Source organism: Argopecten irradians, chromosome 3 (assembly GCF_041381155.1).
Source record: "Argopecten irradians isolate NY chromosome 3, Ai_NY, whole genome shotgun sequence".
Classification (NCBI taxonomy): Eukaryota; Metazoa; Mollusca; class Bivalvia; order Pectinida; family Pectinidae; genus Argopecten; species Argopecten irradians.
The window spans coordinates 34,316,396-34,339,592 of NC_091136.1; the positions used below are offsets into that span (position 1 = coordinate 34,316,396).

A 23,197-nucleotide genomic window follows, 5' to 3' on the forward strand; every position below is an offset into this window, starting at 1 on the left:
ATCTTTTATTCCAGCATGCTACAGATCCAAGATAAGTACCATGGGCCTTTCAGTTATTGAAGAAAAATGTTGTTTGAATTAAACATTTATAGATGATGGACAACACATGAGCACAATGACTATAGGTCACACTAACCCCTCAGGTGATCTAAATATTGGCCTTTTGGTCTTCAAAATTCTCTGATAACTAAGAATGGAGAGAACTGAAACAAAAATAAACCCGATGTCATTTATGTCAATGTTTTATTACATGGTTTATCATCTCAGTTAGTCACCTTTGATACTGGAACTATGTTTTTGTCATATGAAGACAACACTCTGGAATGTTATGTTAGGCATGAATAAAGTTAGCATAAACATTGAACATGGATGCATTGAACTTACAAGTACAAGCACCATTGAACAAACTGTTAAAGGTCACAATACACTCTTAGGGCCAGTAAACCTTGCTTTACATGGTAAATAGGGGTTAAATATTCCAATGCAATTAAACTAGCATATCAGTTTTACAAAATCTACTGATGTTCTGAAGACTTGTGAATATGTGTCAAGTTATTACTTAATTTTCTAATAGGGGATAGCCTTTACTTAATTTTCTAATGTTTGAGAATATCAAACAGTACAAAGGTAAGATAAAGGTACAGTACCTGAAATGTTAATTTGTGTTAAGTGTTATCACCACAGACGTTTTATCTCAGGAACTTCAACACATGATAAACTAACTGCTACCCAATTACCGGAATCATACATGACAAAAAGTCCAATATTCATCGACACTTCACCACCTTACTGTTTCTCCTTATATTGACTAGACTGGGGGAAGACACTGTATAATTTGGATTATTATTATGATCTATCACAGTTACTTCCCTTTGTTTCACTCCATCAGTAGTGACAGTCTGAAACAAAGGGAAGTAACTCTAATAGATCTGAATAACAAGGAAAAATGATGCCTTAACTGTTTCCCTAGAGAGTTCTGAGAAAATTGTACAATCTGTCCCAGATATCACCAATACCAAAAGAGAGACAATCTTTATTTATAAAGAAGAATGAGACAGATTGAATACACAGCTATGGAGGAAAGCACTGACTGATGGAATAAATTAGGAACATATTCCTCGAGCGTTGAAAATATAAATAGAACAAAGTGGGATACAATTTTATACATTGTTGATTGCTTCACATTTGTATCACAATTGACCAGCCTGAGATTCTACTGTACAAACGACTATGAATCAATTAATATTTCATTCCAACTTCTTCACTGATGAGTTCAGCAATAATTGGAGGTAGCAATGTATCCTAGACCAACTATTGTGGGCAAGATGGATGTCTTTCATACACTAGCTCACAAAAACAGCATAAAGTACATGGTTGACACATGTGAGTACTTGTGTGTCCATTTGTTAACAAGCATAATTATAACACATGCTCTACAACATGCACAGACCAATTTATCGTTGATGTATATGCTTTTAACATGCATTGGCCATCAATTTTTTTTGACATGGCATGGTTATTAAGTTAAAATAATGTACCCTACAAGTGTTTATAAATACAAGCCATAATCACATGTGTCAAATCACTGTATGTACAATCAAATTACAATTCCAGAATTAAAACTATTTTTGATTATACAAGTATTCTTGCAAGGCACTTTCACACATCAACATGCCATACAAATACACATAACTCATGTAGACAATTTATGTTCTAATAGCTCATGAAAACCATCCACATATGCACACACTTTTAGATAATATTGTTACATCACTGTAAAATTATTGTCTAACAGCTCAAACCATATTATGACACTCTTTCAGAATATAAGTCAAAAATATATCAATTTATCACATAATATGCACATAATTATTATTAAGTCTATAGATTGGTCAATAACAGAGGTATGTTAGCACTAAAAGTAAAGGAAAAATATGAATTCATAATCAATAGATATTTTGATTAACTTTTGTTTAAAACTATCTGTTGTATACTAAAGCAGCATTTCCATTGTGGTATCACAGTAACTTGGATACTGTATAGCGTGTTATTTACGCGGGCTAAGGATTTCACGATTTTAGATTTAAATACTAGAGAAAATAAAACTTTTATGGTTTTAAGTATTTAAGATCTGGCTTTCACGGTCTAAATGATTCAATCATTTCTCAAATATTTCGCGTATCAAATTTTTCGATCCTAGTATTCTCCTGTGAAATCGTAAAAATATCATACCCACAAAAATCACCAACTATACAGTAATATTTAGGCCTAATAGGCCAAACAGATTAATAAATAGAATAATAACAAAATAAATTCCATCATTAGAAAATGTTTGCCATGTTTCTATTGAGAGTCAAACTTTATACTTCAATCAACACGTTTATATACTTGAACTATTCTAACATATGAGGACTTCACATCTCTTTTTCAGTTTTTTTTTTCCCAGAACAATAAATGAATTTATTGAAAATTGTTACTTTTCTTTGTATTGGAAATGCACAACAATTTTGGTATACTGAACCTAAATTTTGTTATATAATTGGATAGGGTGTCAATCTATGTCATCAGCATTTTGTAAAATGGCCACTTCTTTATCACTTCACGGAGGAGTTAAGATCCACAGCTATCAGTGTGACTAAGGCAATGCCCATAGAACTCACACGGTTAACCAATGTATTGTTTTAGCTAATAACACTGCAAAATTTCTTTCTTTTTCTTTATTTTTTTCTACATGACAACTATTTTACATTGCTGGGTGATGATATAGATTGTCTCCCCTGTTTCTTAACATCTTGTTCATATTTTTCATTCTCTGATCTAATACAGATGATAAAGTGTTTAGTATCATACACATGATCAAACTTTCATTTTAACAGGCAAAGTCACTAACTGTTAACTTATAATATGAATATCATATAATACATATAAATATCACAAAAATAAAATTTTTAAAGATTCAATTATGGAATTCTCTTCAAGGTGCAAACTTTAACATGCAGCACATGGATATTGTGGGCAGTTCATAAATATTACCACATTTATATATAACTTAAAAATATGTTAAACAAAGCATCACAATTAATACAATAAATGATCCAATAAGTTAACGAGAAGGTGATTATATATGGCCACATTGTGACCCTTTCACTGTGATTGATATTCATACATAGTGACACAGTTAATCTTTCCATGACAACAAAGTTTTTAAGCAATTCTGTTGCTAGGCACACTTACAAATTTTTGTTGCACATATTCTTATTTTGTGTAAATCATCATAAGTTCACCATATGCAATATAAATGAACACAAGTGTGACTGTAAAGTCTAAAGATCTAAAGTCAGTCATCAAAGATCAAGGCCACAGTATGACCAACTACACACGGCATGATGAGGGGATTGCATGTCCAGTATGTATTGCACAGTCGACGATGTCGGGTCTAACCCAGGCTGGGATGAGGTCATGGAGATGCAAGCTCACATCCTATAAGAAAAGGACTACTCCTATCTTTAAGGATAGGACACTAGGTCAGCCTACATGTTGGGGTTGATCCCACCTCAAGTAAGGAGGAGTTTGTCAGAATGTTTGGATGACAATCTATTCTATTGAGCAATATCACGGAGTCTATAATGATTTTCTGATGTAGCTGGTAGGTCCTTTACATAATGGATCTTCATAGTCTAAACTGTCTGCTCGTTTGCATCGTCTTTAAGACTCAGCAGTTATGTTTCGTTTACGAGTTGCCTGCCAATTTCTCTAGGAATTTTGGTGTTCAGAATAACAAAACACAAGGAAAGTTCTGTTTTTGTGTCATCTTTTGTTATTCTTGGCTTGATTTATCCTGAAATCAGATGAAAAGAGATTGTTTGTAACAAATCACATGTTAAAATATCATATGTATCTTTCAATTTTAAGATCAGAATAATTTGACACTGGTATATCTAATCCATTGATATGCATTTTTGTCATAGGTTCACAACTAAAATAAACTACAGTGTATTGCTATCCATTTTGTTTAGTTATTTGATTTTAATTACATTATTATCAAATGAATTTGATTTATTTTAATTTGATGAATTTTTGGATTTGTAACTTAACATTTTAAAAGATTTCTCTAACTGTGTCTAGAAACAGAAATCACCCAACATGTACTTAGTAATTACAGACATTACAATAAATGTTATGACGTACATGAACAACGCTTACAGAAAATGTTTTATCACAAAATAAAAATGCAACATACATGTATAAACAATTATGCACTGCATTTGACAGTCTTTTCAAATTCAAACACATTTAATTTACTCTAACTAATTTCACGTTTTGTTAATGAAAACATGATTTTTACTTACATTGTATCAAAAGCTGAACATTCTGCTTTTAAACCAGTAAATAATTTAACTATTACATAAAAATGTCTGTACCACTACCATGGTGAAATATCTACAGCTAGGCAAAGTGTGATGAAGCAAGAGAGATGCTTAAATATGAAGCAGGTGTGTGTGCAGAAACAATGCCGTATTTATTACATGCATCTTTGTGCTGGTCATATGAAGAATATTACAAAATAAGTTTATCAATATTACCAGTGAATACTTAAAAATCATATTTCAAAAATCTTTCTAAATTCCATAGAAATATGGAAGCAGCTGTTTCCCCATGCAGTGTTTGTTATTTTGCTTTCATAATGTCTGTACAGTGATAAAATAAAGAATGAAATCAAGATCATGCCTTCTGTATTTCTCTGAGGATATATGGAAACCTGATAAGTTTAAAAGTGAAAAAAAATAAGACAGATCCAATACTGTTTAATAGCTTAGAGATGACAATTTTATAATCTTAAAAAAAAAAAAATGAAAATGATAAAAATAAAATGTGCCGTCATATTACCAGGGTCCCAGCAACCTTCAGCTATAATACTCAATGAATTACCCATTATCTGTTGCGTTAGTGAGTGGTTACACATATTAGTACAGGAACCCGGACATCCTCTGAGGGAAGCTAGTACTTTCTCCAACTAATTCAACATTATACAAACTTGTCCCTAAATTACTGCAGCCGACATAACACAAAAAACCTAATGTATCATATTCAATATTTCCATATTACTGAAATTATAAATCATAATGCCTTAATTTAAATATATTTACTAAAATGTAAGCAATATACTTGTAAACATATCTTTTTATTTTAACAGTCATGTTTTATGACTATCATTTTGGAGTGAAACAAATTATTGAAATATTATGGTCATAAAATATTTCTAGGACAGTTATCCTTTTGCTTGTTACAAAAAATCTTTTCTGGTTAAGCAGCACACTAAAAACATTTTTTTATATAACATACGACTAACTCCAATATCCTTAGATACAACAGGTACAAATAGTAAAGTCCACGCCCGTATAACTCGTCCATCCAGCTAAACATCACAACCAATAAATATTGGAACAGACAGATATTGCTGATTTTTATGTACAGTTTGCTACAGAAGTCAATTACTCAAGTAACAGACATCAAGTCAAGGGAGGTAATCTATAAACCTAACACTCACTGTTACCCTGAGAGATAAATAATGTTAGGTAGTCCACAAATTTACCAGATCTATAGGATTATAGGAGAATTAACAGAAAGTCAATGGAACAAATATGAAAGTTTAACATATTTTGAATTTCCTATACCTGTAGACTAAACCAATTTGTGTTATTCTCAGTTGAGAAATCTTTCCAGGTACAGAGGAAGCTCTATTCTTTAAGGGTAGAATACAGCAAATTGAGTTAGACTTCGAGCCTCAGACTAAGGGAGGTAGCCACAAATTCAATTACTACCCATCTACAAAACTGAGAGGAGTTGAAACACATAATTTTAATTCAAGGGAGATAACTAAATATTTGACAACAACCTTAGACAACATCTCAACATTCATCAAAGACATAACATGATAGAAATTAACAAAGCTTTATAACAGCCAGACATCTACAATATACAGGCTAGATAAGCTCCAGATCCAGAACCATTTGATTGGAAGTCTAACCATTGTCAACAAGCATGAGGTCACAGTAAAGCTCCATCTAGAACTAGCTTTGATCCGCTCCATCTTGTATAGATACACACCAGCAGCCTACCTTTACTTTAAAATTGATTCTCTGTGATCAATAAAAGAGTTATCTGCAGCATTGCTTCTCTCACCTGCTTGCCTACTAGTATATAACATGAATGGGTAATAAAAAAGTGATAATTCAAAATCTCAAATACACAACCAGGTGCCACTTCATTTCAAACATTTCAGTACATCATCAATTGGCTAAATTAGCTGCAGGGAACTGCATTTTTATATCAATGGATGAATATGCAAATTAGCAGTGATATTAACATTCCCTCAGAAGATGTGTCAGGCAGCGGATATATACCTTGAAAACCACTCAACATACTCAGACTGTGTGGGCGGGTTGACATAAGGTATTTGATTGAGATAGAACTGCGGCCGGTTGCCAGCGTTGGTGGTGTAGGAGAAGCCACCGTAACTTTGACCCTGTTGCATGTTCACCACCGTGTTGCCCCGATTGAGACCCATACCATTACCATTTTCTGACCCCTTAGTTGTCCGTCGACGTCCACCACCTACAAAAACAAAAGGAATCTTTTAGCAAATAACAAAATTGACATAACATAACAGGTACATTTCTACAACTTAAACCTCTGTATGAACAGGAACCGAGAATGGCTGGTTTGGATTTTGTCATTCAAGGAAAAAATAATTCAAGAAAACAAAATCAATTCATGAAAAAGAAATACATACTGTGCAAAAGCTGAACAAAAAACTGAGAACTTCTCTAATACACTTAGTTCAGATATGTTTTTTACTTACTCTAGCTTAATGTGGCCATAATAAATGGAAAACTTGAATAACTTATTTCATTGATGAACTATCAATAATTTGAAATTCCCAAATACCACCCATCAAATATGTGTGTGTGCACTATATATATAAAATATTGTGAAGATGCAGTACTAATTTTTATTTGTGAACATATCTAAAATAGTAATGAAATAAAGGAGATGAAGAAAAAAAAACAAACAATTAATTCAATTGGTTATGAAATTACACAACAGAAATAAAACTGTTCACTGAATTCAATATGTTAATCTGTGGAAATAGAATTCAGTCACCTCTGACCTTCAGAATGTGACCCAGTGAACTTTGACCCTCAAATGATGACCCAGTGAACTTTGACCCTCAAAGCTGTAACTTACCAGTATGCCCTGTCCCTCTCAAATTTTATCATTTAAGCACTAAAAGCTAAGATGGCCAATTTTTTGGTAAATTAATAAATAGAAAGTGTTAAGAATTTATCGACAACAGAATAAATTCTAAGTTTTCACAAATACACAGGATGTGTGTGACGTACCAGTTGTGGTGTCTGACAAATATTTATTATCTCTGTAACACTTCACAGCAGCATCATACATATATATATGTAGGAAAACAGGTCATGCAATGGAGTTAGAACAATTCATTGTCAAATATATACCCACAAGTCTATACTTACCAGTACTGACCACTAAAACAAAATGTACGCACATCATTCAAACTAAGTTGGTATGGTTGTTGAAATAAAAAATTGCAGCGATAATGAATGCCAACTCTGTAGTTTAATTTACAAACTATCATGGCTGTAAGGTAATATCTAGGTATCGGTTTTCAGCAGTGTATCGAATATGGATACGCAAACTTGCTGTATATCACTGTGTCGTTTTAACAACTCACCCTACTGTTTTCGTTTAAGAAATAGGAAATTCCAAACAAAATTTATTCCGAAACATCATTCAAGTAAGAGCATTTAAATCAATAGGAAGTGTTTAAGACATCTGCGTCACCTAAATGGATTAGAAATGCCTTTTTATAACTAAGAATACGAATTGACAGAAATTAATTAACACGGATGATAAACCAAATCAAATGTTTGGTAGATTTTTTTTCTGGTTATAGAATGTTTTATCAAAATTGTCTTTTATTGTCACAGTTTTCAAAACACAATGGCCAACTGAATTTGAAAAAGAGGTCCAATGTATCGTCAATATGTATCGTGTATTGTTTCAGAGTATTGTCAATACGTTTCGTATCGTTTTAGACCTTCCAATACCCAGCCCTAGTAATATCTAAAACTGACTTTAAAACAATCACCAGACAATGTTGCTTAAAAGTTACATCTTGTTAAGGAGGTCAATTAAAAGGGATGTTTGCCATGTTCAATTGGCTACACTAATTTTAAACCATAATTTCAGGGGAACAGCCTATGTTTCCCAGTAACATAGAAGAGGCCCATGGGCCTAAATGGTCACCTGATATTTGATGCAAATTACTTATGTCATTTACTAGCCAACTAATATCTTTTGTTCATGAAATAGGAACATAGATTTAATAGGTCTTCATACAAAGTTTCAATAAGTTTGGTGCATATTTACTCACATTATCATGTTCAAAAGGTTCAATAATTATTGTTACAAAGGGCAATATCTCTGTAAGTTATGATCTAATCAGGCTGATTTTCCAACGTGTCCAAGATCTTTCCAATGTTAGTCTACATACAAAGTTTCATTAAGCTCAGTTTATATTTACACAAGTTATCGCGTTCGCAAGGTCCAATAATAATCATTCGTGCAAAGGACAATAACTCCAAAAATTACTAACAAATTAAGCTGATTTCTTAACTCATCCGAGATATTTCCAATGTTAGTCTACATACAAAGTTTTATTAAGCTCGGTTCATATTTACTGAAGTTATTTTGTTACCAATGTAATAATATTAAAAGAGACAACAGACTATCTCGATAGGTCACCATGACCTATGGTCAGGTGACCAAATAATTCATGAAATTTGAGATATCTAGATGGGAATAATTTAATCTCAAAATTTAAAAGGAAAATTTATCACTGGACTTTGACCTCCATCAGTAAATGACAAGTAGAGCATGCTGTAATTAACTGTTATCCTCGTTATGTCATCATTATCCTACTCAGTTTAGGAAACTTTTGAACACATGTGTTTTGATGAAGTAGAACAAAAAATAACAATTAACTCTTTATCGTGCATGATGTTCCCAACTATCAAGAAAAGTTTATTTTTTTCCCTCATATTTTTCTTTTCCATGAAATAATTATATTTAATTTTGTTATCTTCATTTATACTGATCTAATGATAGCCTTACTGCTCACCTCTCTGTAGGGATTCTGAAGCTTCGTTGTCGTACATGACTCCTCCATTCCACATTGGGGAGGTTCCTAGGTTCATTGTAGTGACCTTGACAGGTACTTGGGCCTTGTACTGACTGATACCAGGCAGCGTGCCATCAGCTACTGGCCCCTGGGACGTCATCACCGGCTGTACAGGAAATCAAATCAGTCATCCCAATAATGATACAAAATCTTAACAGGTTGAAACCGTACAAAGGAAATAACCTACTTCAGAAGTCAACACAGGCTCTAGAGGAATTAAAATACATTCATCCAAATAATGATACAAAATCTTAAATGATCATTGCCAAGCAAGGGAAATAACCTAATCCACCATCCACCATACAGCATCACTGGCTGTGGGGGATAACATCATAGTCTGCATATTTATACAAACATTTAAAAATATATTTACAATGGAGATAACCTTTTTCATATATAGGCATTGAAGTTCATCAGGATCTACAGAAATCAATAGGGGAGAGTATTAGAATTTCAACCGTGTCTTTTCCATCATTTGAAAACTCAATGGAAATTCTAAATCTGGGTCACTAAGTCTATGCTTAAGCTATGTATACTATGAGAAATCTAGGCCTATTAGTACTACAGACCTGTTGATCCATGAAGTAGAGTTCTGCCTTGGTCCTTTCTTCCTCACTGACAGGTAGACCGTCAATCACAAGTAATTGTTTCAGCTTGAACACCAGTATCGGGCGATGTAAATGTCGACGGGCAGCCTGCAGACAACGTGTGTTTTATATTTTATAAATCAATTCACACACTATATAGTATTATGTAACATATACATGATGATTTGTTTAAATTGGACGATATTCATGACCCTGATTCTGCATAAGGGGTAAAATTGATGACAATAGTGATTTTGAACCTATACTAAACCAACAGTTTCCATATTCTCCACGTATTACTGGAAGCAGTCCTGTCCTAACAACAAAATAACATTAGTTCTGTCTTAACAACAAAATAACATTAGTCCTGTCCTAACAACAAAATAAAATTATATAACACTTCTAGCAGTAAGATATGTCTATACTCACAGCATTGTTGACCAGAGATATTTCAATTAAATTGTCTAGGCCTTCCAGCTTCTGCAGTTCTGATACTTCCTGAAAATATCAAATGAATAATCCATGAATATCTTCATTTTCTTACTTAAATGGAAAATGTTTCATACTGCAAGTTGAGGATATGTAACTGAAGAACTAAATATTATTTTGTCTTGCTATTGTTATTCAAAGTGGATTTGACAGAGCTAGACAGAGCTAGAGGTGCAGTGACGAAGTAATAAAGATCCTGCCATTTCACTATTAGCTTGAATCCATTGTGGGCTAGCTGCAATATTAAAGCTCAAAAGACTTCCATATGGCATTGTCTTTAGACAGCAGAGAAGGTTGGGTATGTACATTTGTATATTTATTCTACATTGAGACCAATAAGAACAGGTAAGTACTAATTATTAGCTGCAATTTTTCTCTGGGAACATCAACTAGTTTCCTCAAATACAAAAACCTTTCCCATTCTAAATGTCTGACAACAGAATTAGAAACTAGCTGATGTATCTGTACCCACCTGTATACGGTTGGAGCCGAGGTACATCCTCTGTAGGTGCTCCATACAGTTCAAATTAGACAGATCTCGGATCCTATTCTCCTCCAGGTGGAGCTCCTGTAAATTCCACTGGTTAGCGAATGACATTTCAGAGATATTCTTGATCCTGTTTCTATCTAGCACCAGCTCACGTAAATCGTGTAGTCCTTCGATTCCCTCCACTTTTGTGATGTCATTTCCTGTATGTCAGCGACAACAATAATTTGATAATTGCATCATCTTTCCTATACTTGTCTAAAACCTTTATATAATGAGTTTTTTTATTATTTACCATCGGTTTGTGTACCATAGGCCAAACAAAAAAGAGTATCATTATAGCCATCTGCATTTTGAAATTGATATTCAATACGTATGTAAGAGATTATCTTGACATTTACCATACTAAATTTATATGTTTTGAAAACAGTTCCTTTTGGTCTTTAAAAAGTAACAGATATAGTTGAACAATTTGCAAATACTGGAAGTGGTATAGCACAAATTCCTAGGGTTTTTTGGTCATCCCAAACACTAAATGGACACTGTGCCAGGTGATTGAGCTCCATACAGAGTGTTAGAACAAATACCTTGTAGGAAGAGAGCTTTAAGTGATGTCAGTCTGCTCAGCTGTAATGTGGCCAGGTCCTTGATACTATTGTAACTGTTGAATAAAACAGGTAAATATCAGAAGTGGTAAGGATATATAGACAATGATATATCTCAACTTAATTTCCACAAACAATTTGTTCCTGCTTCACTAAATATATGTTTTCTGTTTCCTTTCCTTTAACCTATTAAGTACCTACCCTAAATGAAGTACTTCTAGGTTCTCCATTATTGGGGTCAAGTTTCCGTCGTTGAGAAAGTCCAGGTTCCGTACATTGGTCATATTCACTGTGGTTTTCTGTCTTGGAGCAGACTTAGATTTTGGCATGATACACTCGATATGATTGTGATTCAGACAAAGCACTCGTATGTTTGGTAGGTGAATCAGGCCACTGAATGAGGTCAGGTTGTTGTGTTCTAGGTTTACACTGGAAATATACCAAACAAAAGTAATTCATTCAGCAGTATATCATAAACTGGGCAGACAATAAACAATATCAATAAATGGTTAGATCCACATTATAACAATTTTCTATAAAACTGTTTTGAAGTACATGTATCAGGTAACTTGTTGGATAAACATATTTTACGAATCTTACATTCCAGTCAAAAGATAAATATAAGTTTATCTATTCCAAAGTATTTATTTACATTGAAATCAACTATGCAATTTGAAAAAAAAAAGGGTTTCAGATGCTAATTACTTGAGATCGTTAAGTACAAGCCAGGTCTTTGCAGAGGAAAGAGACCAGAGTTCTCAGAAAAAAGAAAATCAACTTTTAGTAAGTACAAGTGTATTTGAGAAATGCTCCACATTGGCCTGAAAGTTGAAGGCTAGTTTTAGGAAATTGGGACAACCTTATCGCCTGTGACCAAGTTGTTAAGAGTCCCAATACATTACTGCTAGCACTTACCCTTTTGGGAGTGAATTTGAAACCCACATTAACCAGGTACTGACTGCTGATTGGTGGTTTTTCTGTGGATACTCTGGCTTTTTTCTACCTCCTAAACCTAACACATCCTTATATAACCTGGGTGTGAAAAGGACATAAACACAAACAAACAATGGCCACTACAGCCCCTACGGACAAAGCAGGGAGGTTAATGTGTTTTATACCTGCGCAGATTAATAAAGGTGTCTCCGGCTCCAAGGTCAACACTCCTAATGGAACAGTTAGGAAGGTCAAGTTCTCGTACATCCTGAAAGTTGGAGTGGCTGAGTTTCTCTGCGACAAAGTCTGGAGTAAGACGGCCTCCGAACGTGTCCTTAGCCATGCTTCCTTCAGTGGCCTCCTGACAATCATAGTAAAGTAGTACAGGGATTGAATGTCAGGTGCAATTCACAAAATTATATACCAGTTTATAATCAATTTCATGTGGACTTACAAATCCTACAGTTACTTTAGATACCGTATCTACCTGGCTGTAGGTATTGTGAATGTTGATGACAGTGTATCTACACTTATTCAGGTTAATGAACTAATTATTCATGTACAAAATATTAGAGATATTGGTACAAAAACAACGAGAGACAGACAACCTTTTTCATAACCATACTAAATACATGAACAATATACAATATAGATATACACAAAACATCAATAAATCATAACATGTAAGGAATCCAGGCATGCAATGTGAAGGGAAACACATATGTGCTTAAATTAGCAAGTTTGGTTAAAAAAGAGTTTGCCCAAAGGGCCTTTGTTGGGACCATGTCAGGATCATTTCATGCAAGTTTCAGCCAAATCGCACGGGTAGAACTTGAGAAGAAGTTCAAAATGTGTTTTCAAGATGGCGGCTGTGAGCCTGTGGCGGCCATCTTGGATTTCGGATTGACCCGAAAAATAAGAACACTTTGTCGAGACCATGTCAGGATCATTTCATGCAAGTTTCAGCCAAATCGCACTGGTAGAACTTGAAAAGAAGTTCAAAATGTGTTTTAAAGATGGCGGCCATCTTGGATTTCGGATTGACCCGAAAAATAAGAACACTTTGTCGAGACCATGTCAGGATCATTTCATGCAAGTTTCAGCCAAATCGCACCGGTAGAACTTGAGAAGAAGTTCAAAATGTGTTTTCAAGATGGCGGCTGTGGCGGCCATCTTGGATTTCAAATCGACCCGAAAAATAACAACACTTTGTCGGGACCATGTCAGGATCATTTCATATAAGTTTCAGCCAAATCGAACCAGTAGAACTTGAGAAGAAGTTCAAAATGTGTTTTAAAGATGGCGGCTGTGGCGGCCATCTTGGATTTCGGATCGACCCGAAAAATAACAACACTTTGTCGGGACCATGTCAGGATCATTTCATGCAAGTTTCAGCCTAATCGCACCGGTAGAACTTGAGAAGAAGTTCAAAATGTGTTTTAAAGATGGCGGCTGTGGCGGCCATCTTGGATTTCAGATCGACCCGAAAAATAACAACACTTTGTCGGTACCATGTCAGGATCATTTCATGCAAGTTTTAGCCTAATCGCACCGGTAGAACTTGAAAAGAAGTTCAAAATGTATTTTCAAAATGGCGGCTTTGGCGGCCATCTTGGATTTCGGATCGACCCGAAAAATAACAACACTTTGTCGGGACCATGTCAGGATCAGCCAAATCGCACTGGTAGAACTTGAGAAGAAGTTCAAAATGTGAAAAGTTAACGCACGGCGGACGGCGCAAGTTTGGTTAAAAAAGTGAGTTTGTGGGTAGGGATTTTGTTTTCACTGACTCAATGTACTGCATGTAACATTAGGATTATATAAAGCACACAGTTACAGAAGATTTGTCTTGCACTGAATTTTATCATGATAAAAAATTTCTTATATTTTCATAAGCATACTTGGACCATTTGTCAAATAACACTTTCGTAATTTGGCTTCCAACTATTTTAAAGCTGAATGTGTTTTTAATATACACAATAAATCACAGAATTGGTGGCCTTCACAAAGAGTTAAAGATGCATGTAGTTGAACTTTGTAAGATGTTTGATGTTTACAACATATAACCTCCACAACAACTGTTTATCCCAACAAGCAGTCAAAGCACCTGATATTAATGGGTCCATTGTAGTTTTTTTAATTCAGTAGTAACCAGTCACAATAAGAGGCTCCAGGAACTTTGTAAGTCCAATATTATCCCTCAAACCTTGGTACGAGACCATCACACATTAATGTACTTAACTAAGCTTAGGCTACAATTATATATGAATGTATCATTCATCTAGGTATTTAATCAATTTTCTAATGAATTCTTATATAGATATCAAAATCTCAGAATTCATTAAACCGTCTATGTCCACAACCTCTTCCATCTAGAATATGTTATAACAATAACTTGGCATAATGAACTTGTCCTCAAACTCAAAGTCTACTTCAATGGTTAAAATCAATCACCCATATAATTCCATAGTGAACTGCTCCAGCGTTTAAATTAGGAGAGTTTAAATGTGAGTTTAGGGGTGAACAGCTGTTTGTTTTTCCTCATTAGTAAGATCCACGAGTAACAGAAAGCAGTATTACAATGTTACTGGTGATTTATACAAGCTGTGGCTGTAGGTAAGGTCCACTTCACAACTCTTACCAACAAGGTTTTGTCACCCACAAATTTCCTAGCACAGAAATAGGGCCTGTCCATCAGCTTAAGAGCTGATTGCTTCACTTTCTGAAATTGTTGCATTGAAGAATAAGACAGGAAAAAGGATCTAAAAAAATGTTTATTCCTGTGCCTCCTCATAAACCCAAAACAAAAATGTAGAAAAATGATTATTGTAGAATCCACTTCTTATAAATCACTGATAATATCAAATTAGAACAAAATGATAATTTCAAATCTACCTGCATAAAGTTACTATGTTTTTTGGATAATAAAATTAAAGAGCATGGAAAAGGTGATTAAATGTTATGAAGGAAAAACATACTGAGCTGACCTTAATTTCAATACACAGATACTTTTTGTGTTTATCTTTTACAAGGATAATGACTGATTTAGTATAAGAGGGCTGCTGCTTAATTATCAGAGTGAGAAATGGCTTCATACCATCAAGTTAGTAAGCAGAAAATTGCATGCAAAATGATTGAGAGTTGCGACACATGTGTGCATATGTTTACATACAAGTGTGTGCCTATATTTAGAGATATGCTGAGCAGAGTATGACAACACATACACACAACACCACAATAATAGATAAGATTTCTCAATAATAAGAAATGAAAAAAAAATCTGAAATGACCGACTACTTAATAATTACAATTGTAGGGTGTAGATGTACATAGCTTGTTGTCAATATGTTTACTGGAACCTCTGCAAGTTAATCTGATAATTTTAAATATGGTCAAGCCTACAGTCAAAACTTATAATATTCATACTTTTTGTTTTTTGCTAAAAAATAGAGTTGAACTTGCAAAATTCATATTGATGACTTTTTTGGCAATGATAATAGTTAGTAAAACTAATTAATGGCCTATAAAAATGATTCTACTATCTACAAGCATTTATAGGACAAAGCGGCTCACCATCTGGCCAACTTTCTTCATGATCTAGACAGTATATCGAGTACATATCATCACAACACCAGTTATCACATCCACACAGCTTACAATGTCATATCAACAATTCTACATGAGTTAGGCAAATAAATTACAGTATTATATGAACTCTATACTAGTACTAAGTCTAGCTTTAAGATTGAGTGTGGTAGTGTTAACTGTACAATGAAACTGGAAAGCAAGATCAGGTGTTACGCTAATCAAAGCTGATGTCCAATTGCTATTCTGGTTAACCTGGGTAATTTTATTTTTTATAATGATTTCAATCCTCACTATAAGTTATGTATGCAAAGCCAAAGGCTCTGAAGTATTTTCTCAAAAACTGTTTTTTTTTCTTTCTTTCATTCTACAATTTTTTTAATACCAAAAGGATCTCTACTTCTTTTAAATACACTATAAGCAGCAATTCTTGATTATATCATATTTTCAATCTAACAAAACACATTTCTCAGACATATATTAGAAAGAAAGCAAACTGCAATCTCTGTGGTCAAATGTACACTGTATATAGTATAACCCATGAGTCAAGGAAACTGTTTTTAATTTGATGACTGCATTAAGAGCTATAGAAATCAAACCATAGAAGTTGTAAGTATTTAGAAATGTAGTAGTATAGTGGGACACACATGAGCTCACTGAGAACACGAGATAACATAGAAACACAGAGACAAACTTACAATGGCTACACCATCCAGAGCTTTCAGGTTCTTCAGGTGATATATCACAAACAAGCGGTAGTTGTCTATCTCCGTAGCAACTGGGTTACCAAACAAGTCCAGTATCACCAGATTGGCTAGCAACTGTAATAAACGGAAAATCAGTCTTTTTATTATAACAAGTTAGCAACAGAAAAAGGAAAGTACTAAAATGGGAGATAACTCCAGAATTATGATAGTTTTTGATAAAGATTGAGCAAACTGTGAACACATGTTTTTTTGTTATATTGTACTCAGTACTTCATACAGATACTGGATACCTATAAGACTGTTGAATAAGAAAAATATCTGAATGTCTTAATTTCAAGGCCAGCTTATAAAGGTTAAATGTAGGTAAAATGTCTCTAGGTAATATACAATATTTATAGTTATATGGCCTATAAATATATCATATATTCTGTAAATTTGTACTGTAAAAATAGTATTTGTATAACTAATTAATGAAACTGACATCAGGCCAACATCTATGACTTATTACATAACCTAATTGATCCTATAGAATCTCTACCTTTAAGTAGAACACCTCCCTCACACTACAGATGAGGTTGTTTCCGACATACAGTTCCACCAGACTGGACATCTTCTGCATTCCGGCTAATGTGGTCAGTTTGTTGTTCTCCATTGACAGGTACACCAGTAGTAACAAGAACTGTAGACCCGCATTCTCCACAGATGTGATATAGTTATTTCCCAGACTCAGTCTCCGTAGGTTTACCAATTTAGAGATACCTTCTAGTCGCGCCACACAGTTGTTCTCCAGGGACAGCTCCTCTAAGCTGGTACACTGATCTAGGCCCTACATATACAAATAAATTGATGTCAAGAGCTAAATTGTGTGTGGAGTGGTACCAGTATACACATATTTAACTTGATATCGTAAAACCTCAGTAACTTGTATACACATATTTAATTTGATATCGTAAAACCTCAGTAACATGTATACACATATTTAATTTGATATCGTAAAACCTCAGTAACTTGTATACACATATTTAATTTGATATCGTAAAACCTCAGTAACTTGTATACACATATTTAATTTGATATCGTAAAACCTCAGTAACTTGTATACACATATTTAATTTGATATCGTAAAACCTCAGTAACTTGTATACACATATTTAATTTGATATCGTAAAACCTCAGTAACTTGTATACACATATTTAATTTGATATCGTAAAACCTCAGTAACTTGTATACACATATTTAATTTGATATCGTAAAACCTCAGTAACTTGTATACACATATTTAATTTGATATCGTAAAACCTCAGTAACTTGTATACACATATTTAATTTGATATCGTAAAACCTCAGTAACTTGTATACACATATTTAATTTGATATAATAGTAAAACCTCAGTAACTTGTATACACATATTTAATTTGATATAATAGTAAAACCTCAGTAACTTAAAGTTGATGTTACCTTGATAACACTTTAAGTTATCAGTGTATCCAGGATTACATTGCTTGAATGCATAATGTAAAACTTAGTTGGCATTAAAAATTCCTTTAAATTAGCTATGCTGAAAATTAATTTGTAAAATAATCATGCAAGCTTTACATTAGTAATATGAATTATGAATTTATGAGATAGTTTCATCTTGTCACAGAACCATCATGCATAAAATTCTTTGATAACCCTATAAAACACAATCTATTTTAAAGATTACCAGTCAAACTTTTCTAATATTTTTTTCTTTTAAGCTCAGCACAATATGACAAACCACCAATTCTCATTTTTCCTTTTCATAAATAAATCTAAAAGTGAAAGCTTACCTCAATCTTGGTGATATCATTGTTGTTGAAGGAGGCGAATCGGAGGTTGTCCATCCTCTCCAGGCCCGACAGCTTAGTGATGTGTTGATTGTCCATGTTTAGTGTAGTTACCTAATTAATGTTAATTATCATAAAATCAGGGTTCTATACAATGCAATGCCAAATACCTAGTAGGTATATATGAAGTAGCATTCTTTCATCATCAAAAAGGCTTTCTGAAAATCACTTCTGAGGGTTGTAAATAAAAAAACTATATGCATGTCTCAACTAAGCAACATTTACATAAATTAGTTAATTATCATTGAAGTTTTTAACAAATAGAGGTTGAAAGAGGGAAACCATTTCCATATGTATTATTTTTCAAACTAGAACATCTTTCAAAGTTTACATATTTTGATAGATGTGTAAGAGGCTTTACCTTGGTATACCACATGCTGTCCGATTCCCCAATTTTTTCAGGTTTTAATCGACTAATTTTCTCCAATATTTGAGCAACTGCCTGTAAGTTAAGAGAGCGTGGTTTTGATTCGTCCGTGCGGCCATGCGTTAGTAGGGAAAGCTGTGAGATCCTTGACCCTGCTGCCACCCTCAAAGCTGATGTTGCCTCACCTTCAGTCACTGCTGACCCATCGAGTAAGGTCAAGGACTTCAGTCGACCAATCACTCGCAACCTCAGATTTTCAGGCTGAAGCAGAAAATTACAGGAGCATTAAGATATAATACATGGTAAAATTATATGGCATTTTATGCAAACGACAAAAATATTTATACTGGTGATAAAGGAATTTGATATTCTGAATTCAAAAAGTTGAATATATGAAATATTGCCTTTGTAGATGAAGTTTATCTGAAGCAAACGGCAAACAATTGTTCTGTTTAAATCATTGAAGCTGTACATATTGTTTTTAGGTTCATTCTAACTTTTCTAATTGATTCCAAACTTTGGGTTAATGGTATTACTCAGATAAAGCTTTAGGTGTCCCCACCTTTTGCCAGTTGTTGTTCCTCAGGTCCAGTGTGACTAGATTAGAGATGTGCTTCCTGAGAATAGACAACTCGTCTCTCGTATGTAACAGCTTATTCCAACTTAAGTCCAGAAACTTCAGTTTGTACATATTCTGTAAAGCAATATTTATAATATTGAAAAGCACTAGTAATGTTGATCTTTACATATATCCTGGTAGCCATGATCATTATGTAATACACTACAATACCTATAATTGTATATAAATATACATATATGGTTCAGCGGTAATCATATTTTAGAACTTTTCATGCTAGGCATTTTATGTTAAAATCAGATTGCACTAATAATATTTTCTATATAAAACTAGCATCAATAACTTCTATGATGAATGTTAGAATTAATCACTTTGCTAACCTTTTAAAAACCAATTTTGAGCGAAAATTTGACTGCATCATAATAAATATGTATACAGTAAATAGTCATTGAGATAAATGTGATGAATTGGTTTCACCGTTACAGTAGTATACCGATTTCAACTAAATCAATTACTAAAAGTCTACATTTCAGTACAACTTTAAACAGGATAGCATTTCCAAGCTTAACACTGACATCACAGGCTTACCTTCAATCCTTCTAATGTTGAAATTTTATTAAAGCTTGCATCTAAGTATTCTAAACTCTGAAAATTATCCAAAAACATAAAATGAGTTGATGTTATTTGATTAAAATAGTGATATGACCAGGTAATATATGCAACACTTATGTAAAAACTGATTTCTTTTGTAGTTCCAAAATCTTGAATATAAAATCAAATTGACACTTCATTCAAATTTCTACCTTTGGAAACTTTTGAAATTATTTTAGTCTTACAGCAGATGAGAGATCCTTAATAATACAGGTGGCAAATAAACCATTTGACAATATCTCATTACATCACAACAAGGACAAGTTTTCATTATGTCTCTTACCGTATAAGCCAAGTCATCAAGCTTGCTGAGGTCATTGAAGCTGACCACTAGTCTACGAAGGGCCTTGAGGGCCTGTAAGGACCGTAGCTTTGTTAGACCATTACCATGCAGGTTGAGCACGGTAATGTTGTCTAAGGTATCTGTATTGGCAGTCTTTAGGAGCAGTTCATCAGTTAAACCAACCATCCTGAAATCAAATATAAACTGTTTTTTCTCGACTTTGTAACTCTTCAGCTCCTACATCCAAGTATAAGGTTTCATTTATTTATAAATTGTTTGTGTTTTTGTTTTTAATAATTATAATAATTTCTGACAAAAACTAGAACACTGACACGTCAGAAAGGGCCCCGCTATGTGTCTGACGTGCTTAAGTGGAAAAGTAGTATTTTGACAACGAATTCTTCCGTGTTAGCTATATGTTGCTAATAAATAATTAATGTCAACATTAATTGGGAAACCGATGATGGTACATTATTATAATTCTTTGGAAAAAGTCTTCCAAGTATTTAACTTGAATCCTGATTCCAAGCTAACATTACATTAAGAGCATACAATTAACTCAAATAAATTTGACCTTGACCTTTGACTTAGTAACCTTGGCCCATGACCTTACCTTTGGACAGTCAACTCCTTGTTTAATTCTGAACAACTTTGCATCATAATGTTATAACAAAATGTTTATCAGTTAAGAGCAACAACATTGTGATTTTTTTAAATGTTAAAATCCAAGATGGCCGATTTTTTAATTTAATTTCAGCCTGAAAAATTACCAAGCAGATCTAGGATGGATGGGGAATCATCATGTAAAATATGGGGAAAATACTCCACTCCCTTCCATCATTAATGTGCAAAAGAAAAAAAACGGACAGACGGACGGACGGACAGACGGACAACCTGATTACTATAGGGCACCCGCATCTCGATGCGGGGCCCTAATTATGTTTATGCTCTTCTGACAACAAGGGAGATGAGAGGAACAAGGAGACAAATGAGGGAAACACATGTTACACAGAAAACTTGCAACTGGTCCATGAGAACCTCAAACTGTGATCTAGTACAAGGGTTTGAATGCTATCATGTCTACCAGACATGTTAACCATGTGACAAATGTGGCATCTATAATATTAGACCCAAAATAATATTACATACAGTATAACCCCTCAAACTCAAACCGCATTCCTCGAGTACCCCCCATTTGTTGAATTAATCACATGGTCCCAACCATATCCTCAAACTATTGATTTGGTCCCCTACTGTTCGACTGTATTCCTCGAACTATTGATTTGGTCCCCTACTGTTTGACTGTATTCCTCGAACTATTGATTTGGTCCCCTACTGTTCGACTGTATTCCTCGAACTATTGATTTGGTCCCCTACTGTTCGACTGTATTCCTCGAACTATTGATTTGGTCCCCTACTGTTCGACTGTATTCCTCGAACTATTGATTTGGTCCCTTGTTCGACTGTATTCCTCGAACTATTGATTTGGTCCCCTACTGTTCGACTGTATTCCTCGAACTATTGATTTGGTCCCCTACTGTTCGAATTCCCGAACTATTGATTTGGTCCCCTACTATGATTTGTGACTGTCTCTCGAACTATTGATTTGGTCCCCTACTGTTTGACTGTATTCCTCGAACTATTGATTTGGTCCCCTACTGTTCGACTGTATTCCTCGAACTATTGATTTGGTCCCCTACTGTTCGACTGTATTCCTCGAACTATTGATTTGGTCCCCTACTGTTTGACTGTATTCCTCGAACTATTGATTTGGTCCCCTACTGTTTGACTGTATTCCTCGAACTATTGATTTGGTCCCCTACTGTTTGACTGTATTCCTCGAACTATTGATTTGGTCCCCTACTGTTTGACTGTATTCCTCAAACTATTGATTTGGTCCCCTGTTGTTCCAGTTATAGGGGTTATACTGTATATGATTCAGAAATAAATAGATGCATGGATCTACGTACCTTGGTCTTTGCTTTGCGACCGGTTCCATGTTAAGAACATCCTCGTCTGACTGCTTCTCCTCGTCACTGTGTGGTACAGCTGGCAGTTTACACTCACGATTGTCTAGTAACAGGTCATTGAAGTAAGAGAATGGTGATCTGGGTCGGAACTGTGAACAACACAAGAATTACACGTAATTATAAGTATTTCGCGTACCGCATTGTTGATTTATTACACAACTATAATGGAATATTCAAAAATATCTGAGAGGAGGAAAAAACAGGCATAGTTTACAGCCTCTGAATCCCACAGCCTGAAATGAATCCTGCAATAATTAGGTGTGTTGAGGTATTAATAGTGATGTCCTTCAGCTATGTCTAAAGTTTGGTTAGAATTGGACTTAAACTTTTTGAGAAACAGAGTTAAACGTAAAACTTAACAAAGAAATATTGACGACAATGCCACCGCCGGAAAAGTAACACCATAGTATTGCAATCGCAAACTATGGTCACAGGCGATTAAAAAAAAAAACATTCATCAAAATATAAACACACAATTTTCATAATTTTACGTTGACAATTGGGAAGAAACCTCACTCACCTTTGTTATATATTCAAATTCCACTATATATTCTGGAAGCACCAATTCATTGTCAAATATATACCATTCACACTGCCTAGAACTGCACTCACACGAGTTTGACCCATCTCCATGTGATTCTAAAACAAAACCCAGCAATATTGATTTATAGCTGGTAGTATACCTGAAAACATACTCTTATCATATGACGCATATCAATGTATGTCTGTATTCTAAAAATCTGATATTCCGTTAG

General features: G+C 34.2%; 1 protein-coding gene across 11 annotated transcripts in view; it reads right to left on the bottom strand.

Annotated features, from left to right (window-relative positions):
- Window positions 1-1,021: 1,021 nt before the first annotated feature.
- Window positions 1,022-23,197, bottom strand: part of LOC138318335 (leucine-rich repeat-containing protein 9-like) — a 44,643-nt gene continuing 22,467 nt past the window's right edge. For 5 of the 11 annotated variants that reach the window (XM_069260608.1, XM_069260617.1, XM_069260607.1 and 2 more), the window contains 20 exons: window positions 22,963-23,081; window positions 22,383-22,531; window positions 20,413-20,599; window positions 20,067-20,123; window positions 19,464-19,595; window positions 18,896-19,162; window positions 18,478-18,588; window positions 17,203-17,490; window positions 16,656-16,778; window positions 15,014-15,094; window positions 12,558-12,733; window positions 11,641-11,868; window positions 11,422-11,495; window positions 10,820-11,037; window positions 10,288-10,356; window positions 9,841-9,966; window positions 9,212-9,377; window positions 7,545-7,556; window positions 6,405-6,615; window positions 1,022-3,838 (listed from right to left, as the gene is read on the bottom strand). In XM_069260608.1, coding sequence (XP_069116709.1) covers window positions 3,808-3,838; window positions 6,405-6,615; window positions 7,545-7,556; window positions 9,212-9,377; window positions 9,841-9,966; window positions 10,288-10,356; window positions 10,820-11,037; window positions 11,422-11,495; window positions 11,641-11,868; window positions 12,558-12,733; window positions 15,014-15,094; window positions 16,656-16,778; window positions 17,203-17,490; window positions 18,478-18,588; window positions 18,896-19,162; window positions 19,464-19,595; window positions 20,067-20,123; window positions 20,413-20,599; window positions 22,383-22,531; window positions 22,963-23,081 — 2,825 coding nt within the window. In that variant the 3' untranslated portion in view covers window positions 1,022-3,807. Of the gene's footprint in view, window positions 6,141-6,404; window positions 6,616-7,544; window positions 7,557-9,211; window positions 9,378-9,840; window positions 9,967-10,287; window positions 10,357-10,819; window positions 11,038-11,421; window positions 11,496-11,640; window positions 11,869-12,557; window positions 12,734-15,013; window positions 15,095-15,945; window positions 15,970-16,655; window positions 16,779-17,202; window positions 17,491-18,477; window positions 18,589-18,895; window positions 19,163-19,463; window positions 19,596-20,066; window positions 20,124-20,412; window positions 20,600-22,382; window positions 22,532-22,962; window positions 23,082-23,197 lie in introns of all 11 variants that reach the window. The other 6 variants (XM_069260613.1, XM_069260612.1, XM_069260614.1 and 3 more) reach the window with 6 other exon arrangements.